Source organism: Pinus tabuliformis, chromosome 7, assembly GCF_031772625.1.
Source record: "Pinus tabuliformis cultivar Carrire ecotype Pingquan chromosome 7, CPIR1, whole genome shotgun sequence".
In the NCBI taxonomy this organism is placed as follows: Eukaryota; Viridiplantae; Streptophyta; class Pinopsida; order Pinales; family Pinaceae; genus Pinus; species Pinus tabuliformis.
This window is the reverse complement of record NC_142293.1, coordinates 1,614,985,837-1,614,994,409: the sequence shown is the minus strand read 5'-3', so window position 1 is coordinate 1,614,994,409 and position 8,573 is coordinate 1,614,985,837. Positions and strand designations below refer to the sequence as shown.

Here is an 8,573-nt window from a genome sequence, read left to right as displayed (position 1 = left end):
CCGCTATGTCGACACTTGAGGTACCGCAAAATTGCCTCTCCCAAGAGCAAGCTTTATTATCAGCAATAGGTGGGATTGACCCAATGGATTCCAATCTTGTGGCCTTTGATCATAAAGGATATGACCCTCAGTTACCAGGTCAACTAGCTTTCCTTATTCAAGTGAAAGCCCTCAACAAAACTGTTCATCGAACAATTATTGATGAGGGGGCATCCACATGTATTATGTCGATGAGTTGCTGGAAAAATTTAGGCTCACCACCCTTGTCGTGATCGTCAAGAATGTTAAAAGCATTTGATGGACGATCATACACTCCATACGGGATTTTAAGTAACTTGCAAGTTGAACTGGGGGGTAAAACAGTAGAAATTGATGTTGAAGTAATCGACGGAAACCTCGATTACAACATCCTACTGGGAAGGCCCTGGATATATGCCATGGCCGCAGTTGTGTCGACCTACTTCAGGAAGATTGCATTTCCCTTCCGAGGAGGAATTACAATTGTCGACCAACAAACATTTCTCCCCAACAGTTCACAAGTTACGGGAAGCATTCCAATGATCCATGGAAGCAATCATTCGCTCCAAAATATCGGAGTAGGTCTCCTAAAAGACCCTGCCTTAATGGGTACTTTTGCCCTACCGCCTCCGAGTAATCTGGCGGAAGTGGCCACAGTGGAATATGAAATCTTCTATATCTAATGGATTTGGATTCCGAGGACGGTTCTTATCTCGTGTCAACCTCATTAAAAAATGAAACAAGGAGTCATGAGGATAGTTCTTTTACTGTGTCAACCTCATTAAAAAATGAAACAAATCCCCTTTTCAAATCTCAAAGGTAAACCTTCATTCCAACCACCGAGTTGAATGCAATGAAGCTTGGGGGGCATGCACCTCAATTTGCGTTATTATGCTGGGGGCATGCAAACTTATCACGAGCAGTGTTACTATAGGGTTCAAGCTCGTTAAAAAATAAACCTGCCACGAGCAGTGTTACTTCAGGGTTCAAGCTCGTTAAAAAATAAACCTGCATCGAGCAGTTTTAGCACATAGTTCAAGCTCGTTAAAAATAAAAATAAGACATGAGCAAATGTTTCCACCCGCATTTAAGCTCGTTAAAAAATGAACTATTCCCTGATAAATAACCACCGTGAATGTAGTACTTCAGCCATTAAAGCATTGGTCGTATTTGCACCATCACCTCCACTTTTCATTTGGCCAATCATTCACCTCCATTTGATTGTTTACCCATTTTGAGGAACAGCTGCGAGAGTGATTTCACTAGCCATCCTTGTGACACTGCCGTGATTGGAAAATTCCAAACCTTACCTGGAATCAGCTGCTACCCATTTTATCACTCGTTCCTCAAAAGACGAGTCTTCTTTAAGCTCTTTTCAACTGACTCGTAAAATATGAAAAGATTGCCGAGTTTTGGCCTTCCAGCTCGTTAAAGCGACGGGAAGTGCTATCCCTCTAGATTTTAATCTTTTTGGACCTGAGGGATTATTGCACAAAAAGATCGAGCGCTTGTTTTGTTCGGCTCATTAACACTATCGAAATTTGATCCCTTCTGTATTGTTTTATACTTTTTCGGACTTAAGGGATTAGATGACGAAAAAGGAATTTTGGAGTTACCTTTATGTACCTTTTCAGACTCTCTAAAATTGAAAAGGACCGAGTTATCTTTGTCGTTAAACTCGTTAAAAAGATTAATAGCGAAAAACTTGTCTTTAGACGAGAACGAGTTTCATTATCGCTAGGCTCGTTAAAACATAGCGATGGGTTTGCCCGAAGGGAAAATTATAGAAAAAGCATATGTTATCCTCCTCAAGCTTGACAAAAATAAAGAGGTACTGGTCAGCAATGACTGGGGAAAATTTGGGAAGAAAACTCAAAGAATCTTTATTGGTAGCAAGTCGCTCTTGAACATGACACTTCCACTCCGTGCCCGAGTCGGGTTGGGTTGTTTCATTCACCGGTCACATCACCATGGTCACGTCATACCATCCACATTTGGGGTAAATGCTACCAATCCATCACATAAGTGTCACCGACATGTTCAAGAGAAGTCATCCAGAGAAGTCACCTGTGTCCCATCCACTACCATACATTATACTTCATTCTTTCATGACCGCCATCTTGAACCATATATCATCAGATCGTTTTCACCTCCATCAAAATCATTTGCTCCGTTCCGTGTCATTGATGTGGGATTCATTAAGGCCCTCCTTTGACGGATCGCTTCTTGTCGACATTAGCTCATTATCCAAGAAGTGGATCTAGGAACACCCCATTCAGTACTTTGAAGCTTGCATGCCTCAATGGCAAGTTTCTCACTTCCGGCGACAGGTATACATCAATGACCTTTGACCGAAAGATTTTGCGTGGTGTTCGACGCCAAGTCCTTTATTCAAACTACGTGAATTTTACTGCAGTACCTTGAGGGTCATCATCATTATCGGTGATTCCTCTCACGCTTGTTAATAGTTTACATCATTTACTGGTAATCAAGCGATGTCTTTCCATGTTCGACTTCAAAACATTTCTCACATGGATCGACCTGTACTTCAAGTGAATATCGGACGAGATTGAAGGCCCCGGATCTAGTTTCATCCATCCGGGCTGCGATATATATTCAGGAAAATAAAGACATTGAAATGTACAGCATTGCATCATAGATAATCATCCTACCAAAAGGATGATGGCTCTATCAGAATCATCAGTCTACCATCAGACGATTGTCTGTCCTATGTACATGAAAATGAATTTATAAAGCTGAGCATGGGAATGCCCGCCTCAGCTAGATCATGAAAGCAGTATGAAGATAATGTATTGTATTGTATCTTATTACAGGTCTCCTCCCAGCATTGAAAGAACTTCGGATCCTCCTAATAAAGCACTTCACCCGATAAATGGCCTCATACTTTAGGGGGCAACTGTTATAGACATTTTTGTGCCTTATAGCTCTAAGCATGAAATTTCCATAAACCAAGGGATCCTAAGTCCCTAAAAGTGTTGTTCCGACCCCTAAAGGAACAAGGTCAACAGATTACAGCTTCTCCTAGAAGTTCTCCACCAGAAACTGCTCAGAATCAGTCAAATCAGGATCATTTCAGCTGCTCCACTGGCTAGCTGCGTTGCATAGCACCCAAATACACTAGCTAGGTGCGTTGAAACGCACCTAAATGCACTACCAGGGTGCGTTGAGCGGGAAATGACAAATGGCAGTGTCATTCCGCGAGGTGGAGAGACAATTGAAGCTTCCAGAATCTTCCCCAATGACACTTGCCTCACTGAATTCGACCAAGGATGAGTAAGAGGCTCTCAGTCTCCAAGTGGAAGCAAGAACTGACAAAGAGAAGCCACTAGTCAAATCATAAGCTGACTCATCCTCCTTGCATATATATATATATATGGATCCCTCATCCCAGAGATCCGGAGGCTGGAATTTTGTACATTGCAGAGAATTGTTGTTGGTTTTGAGATAGATATCAGAGTATTGGGTGATTTATGCTTTGTTGGAGGTGAAGAGGGGCTTCTTTGCTGGGAGGTTGATGCTGGATCAGGAATCATCGTTTGTAACTCCTCCTGGATCTTCTTGTTATATTAATAAAACTATTTGAGTTTCTCCTACATGCTTGTGTATCATTGATGTTTGTTACATTTGTATGTTTAGCTTAAATCTGATCCTAAGCTTTTTATGAATATAAACCCATGTCTTTGTATAGTTTCCTTCTTCTGTGATCTTGCAGGTACTTGGTGAAGCTGGGCAAGTAAGGGAGAAGGTAGCTGGAAGCTGTCAAAGAGGAGAGAGATTGGATCAAAGGACTAGCGCAAGACACAGGTTGGTTCATCCTATTCCTCTTCGTTTATAGTTCATAAAGAAGAATACAAAAGTAGTTTTCTCTGTTTGTTTCTAAGGTCACTGTCACACCTTAGTGGGATAGGGTCGTTCTGAATAGACACTTTTCCCGTTAACACTCCCTTCAACGGGAAATACACATGGAGTAACAAAAGAACAGGGTGCCACAATATCAAAGAGAGGTTAGATAGATTTCTCGTGCAGGAAAGAATCGCAGCAAGCTTCTCTTCCATCAAGAGCAAAATAATTCAAGCTTTGGCCTCTGATCACAAACCTGTGGTGATGAACATGGAAAAAGGGAGAAATTTGGGGCCCCTCCCCTTCAAATACAATAAAATATGGGATTATAAAGAAGACTTTCGCTCCCTCGTTCAAAATCAGTGGGCAAAGGAAGTTTGGGGATCGCCTTACTACGTCTGGGAAACCAAATTAAAATCCCTAAGAGTAGTCATTAAACAATGGGCCAAGGAATACGCAGCAACGGAGAAGAGGAAAAAAACGGATCTGCATAGGCAAATGGAGCAGTGGAACAAAGAAAAGGAGAACAACCAACCCACAAATGAAGATATAATCCATGAAAATGAAATGTACAGGGAGCTATATAGACAAAATCGAGCTGAGGAAGAGGAACAAAGGAAGAAATCGAGGTGCCTATGGCTGAGGGCGGGCGACAAAAATACCTCTTTCTTCCACAACAATATAAAGCTCAGGCGCACCGGGAATCAGATAGATAAAATTGAGGCAGAAGGGCATGAGTACAGCGACCAAGATGAAATTAAGGAGGCGGCTTTCAACCACTTTAAATCTCTTCTAGCAGCAGCCCCTCAGCAGTCGGACAGCTCTGACTTCCTCAGCGTAGTTGAGAACAAAATCTCAGACCCTCAAAACAGAGATCTGGATCAGGAGGTCACAGAAGAGGAAATTAGGGAGGCAGCATTTAGTATGCAACAGGACAAGGCTCCGGGCCCTGATGGTTTTACGGTGGCCTTTTATCGAAACCATTGGGACACAATCAAAAAAGACTTTGTGCGGATGGTCAAAAACGTTTTTAAAAATCACAAGATGGGAGACAACACAAAATCCTCACATCTTGCTCTCATCCCTAAGGACGTTAACCCTCCTTCTTTCGATCGCTTTCGGCCAATTTCCCTCTGCAATGTTTCCTACAAGATAGTAACCAAAATTCTTGCCAATAGGCTCAAAAAGCTCCTTCCTTATTTAATCTTAGAGAACCAAGGGGGATTTGTTCCCCACAGGCAAATCACAGATAGTGTCATACTTATTCAAGAGGCAATTCACAGCAACATCAGCAAAAAGGAACGAGGAATGATAATCAAACTCGATATGGCAAACGCTTTCGATAGAGTCGACCACCACTTCCTAACTGTAGTTCTCAAAAATTTCGGGATTTCAAACAACTTCATAAGCACCATCTCTGGTTGTATCTCCAATCCTTGGACCGCTCCTCTGATTAATGGTCACCCAAGCAGGTATTTTAGAAGCACCAGGGGATTGAGGCAAGGCTGCCCTCTCTCCCCTTTCTTATACATCATAATGGCGGAAACTCTGAGTATTCACTTAGAAAAATTCTGCAAGCAAAAAGAGATCACTGGAATTGGTATAGAAAGAGGGACTAAAGAGATTAATCATTCGCTCTTCGCGGATGATACCCTTCTCATTGGGGGAGCCTCAAGCCTAATGGAAAAAAGATTCAAGAAAGTCTTAGACGCCTTCCTAGCTACCTCTGGAGGTATGCTGAATAACAAAAAATGCAAGATCTATACCTGGAATGTCCCTGATCAAATCCGGCAAAGAATCTCTCTAATTCTGGACATTCCAGTGCAAAGGAACTGGAGTTATTTCTCTTATCTTGGTCTGCCTTTAGCAAAAGAAATAGTTAAGGCTGAGATATGGGCCAAACACATAGAAAAGATGAGAGGTCTCCTTCAAAGCTGGGGAGTTTCTTGGCTAAATCTGGCTGGTAGATCGACCCTTATAAAGGTTGTTCTCTCTGCTCTCCCCATCTACCAATATGCAGTCACTTTGGCTCCTGCCAGCACACATAAGCACATGGAATTATTAATGAGAAGTTTTCTCTGGCAGGGGGGAAAGCAAGAATCTAAGAAATTTAGCCTTGTCAAATGGGAACAAGTCATCCTTCCCTATGACAAAGGTGGGCTCGCCATTAAAATTCCGAGCTTCTCCAACCGGGCTATGGGCTTTAAACTAATTTGGAGAATCCTCACCGGCAAAGGCTCTTGGTGGGTGGAAGTATTGAAGAGGAAATACCTGAACGGACCAAATTTTAATCTACTTTCCGAAATAATAGCTGAAAGATCTTGCACCCCTGTTTGGAAGCTAATTAACAAAGTCCTTCCTCAGTTCAAAGAGAACATTTCCAAAGTGCCTGGAAGCGGCAAGGAGGTCAATATCTGGACTGATAGAATCATGGGCGCCAGACCAAGAAACCACATCCAAAATCTCAGGCCTCTGCACATCTGGATGGAAGCTAAAAACTTAACCTCCTTGTATGATATTTCAACTTGGGACCAAAACACCTGGCAGGGCTGGAAGGCCCTTCAAATCCCCAATGAACTCAGAGAACTATGGCTTAATCTTAAGGTCTCCCTCACAGGCGCAACACCCACCAACAGAGGGGCTAAAGATAAGTATATATGGGACCCAAGCGGTGGGAAATTCACTGTCAGAGATGGTTACAAATTCCTCCAGGCATCCACTCCGACAGCCAAATGGAACCTTTTCACAACTGTTTGGAAATCAGAATGCATTCCAAAGGTCAAACATTTCAATTGGACTCTCCTCAAAGGAAAGGTGCTTACCGCTGAAAATCTAAGGAAAAGAGGGATCTTGGGGCCATCAATATGCTGCTTCTGTCGCGCTGAGGAGGAGAGTAGCCATCATCTATTCTTCCACTGCCCCCTCGCTCAAAGTTGTTGGACTCAGATAGTCAGACCAATGAAAATTGAAGAGACTTTTGATCAGCTATCCTCCCTTCAAAAAAACTGGGTAAAATGTTATCCTTTTCCTAAGAAAGGTAAAAACAATATCATCCGTATGTGGAAATGCATCCCAGCTACCCTTAGTTGGCAAATCTGGTTAGCTAGGAATAACTGTATTTTTAATGACAAGAAGCCCAACCTTGTCTGCATACTGGCAAAAACAACAGCGCTCATATCTGAAACAATAAGTGCAAACTTGGCCGCTCCTCCAGACCAATCAAGCTGGCACAAAGAAGAGATGGAATGGTATAACAAATTCAACATCAATTACAACAACAACCAACTAGCACACCCCAAAGCTAGCACGAGACGAATACACTGGAAGCTCAGAGGCACAAGGGAAGAAGTAAGTCAATGGATCCTAGATCAGAATCGCCCTACTTTGCATTTCGACGGGGCCTCCAAAAATAACCCGGGGAAAGCTGGAGCAGGGGGTATCATAAAGGACAGCCAAGGCAAAACTATGGTAAGCTACGAATGGGGTTTGGGCCAAATGTCCAACAACCTGGCAGAAGCTTACAGCCTCTACTTAGGCACCCTCATTCTGAACCGGCTGAGAATCAGGAATCCAATAATAGTGGGAGACTCGGCCATCGTGATTGCAGCTATGGTGGCAGGAACATAATTTAAAAAAGAGGCCCTTAATAATGTAAAGCTCAGGATTGAGAATAATGTCAAAGAAATGGGAGACACGACTTTCAAACATGTCCTAAGACACAACAACACTGAAGCGGATCATTGCGCCACTAAGGCATCCAATAGACAGATCGGCCAAGTTAAAGAAAATGATCTCATATATGAAAAACCAATCCCGTAGTCGGCTTAGTTGCCTGTCAAACTCTCCGACCAGTCATTCCAGCATCCATTCGACCTTTTTTCTTATCATTCCCCACCCTCCTTCTTGTGATCTCTGGCCAAAATCAATCAAGTCGCACACTGCATGCCAGGCTTTGAATTTCGATCCCCCCTTCTCCATGTCCACCTCTCATCATTTTTGGTTCGATCACAGGATCTCGATATCCCAGCTTTCTCGTGACTCTTCCATGCAGAATTTAGGTAGAAGTCACTTCAAGATCTCCTTAGACCGCTGCAAATATTTTAAGCTGGTGGCTAATCCTAGCCAGATCACTGAGCTCATGTCGCACTCTCGGCCCGCTCACTCTCCCACTCTACTCTATATATTCACCAATCCTTCTCTCTACGAGCACATCAAAAACACGTCCCTCAAAACTACCCCTCACAACTCATGTTAGATCCATATTTAAAACAAATCTATGCTCAACTCCTCACTCACTACATGAGTCATGGCCATAACTACTATCTCAAGAAAAACTACATGAGTCATGGCGATAGCTACTATCTCAAAAAAATAAACAAAATAAGATCCATAGCGAGCAACAAAATACCCTCTCCTTAAAGAAAGGGCAATCAAGCACCAAGGGACCAAAGGAGTTTAGAGTGTTATACCCATGGGAGGGGAAACTATTAGAGAGATGTGACCACTACAAATGATAACAGAGGAGGAGATGAATGTTGGGTTAACACTGTTTGGAGTAGGGAAATAGTTGGAGGATGGATTGCTCGGTGATGGAGGCACTATTGTTGGCGAGAGGTGTAGTTGTTAGAAAGGGCGACTGGAAAAGACGGATTGTCAGATTGATGGAGGCACCCATCCTTTTCCTTTGTGAACAA

General features: G+C 42.8%; 1 protein-coding gene across 1 annotated transcript; it reads left to right on the top strand.

Annotated features, from left to right (window-relative positions):
* Nucleotides 1-4,377: 4,377 nt before the first annotated feature.
* LOC149254386 (uncharacterized) lies at nt 4,378-7,506 on the top strand. Its single transcript, XM_089454767.1, has one exon. It carries the CDS (start codon nt 4,378-4,380, stop codon nt 7,504-7,506), a length of 3,129 nt encoding a protein of 1,042 aa, XP_089310893.1.
* Nucleotides 7,507-8,573: the final 1,067 nt, after the last annotated feature.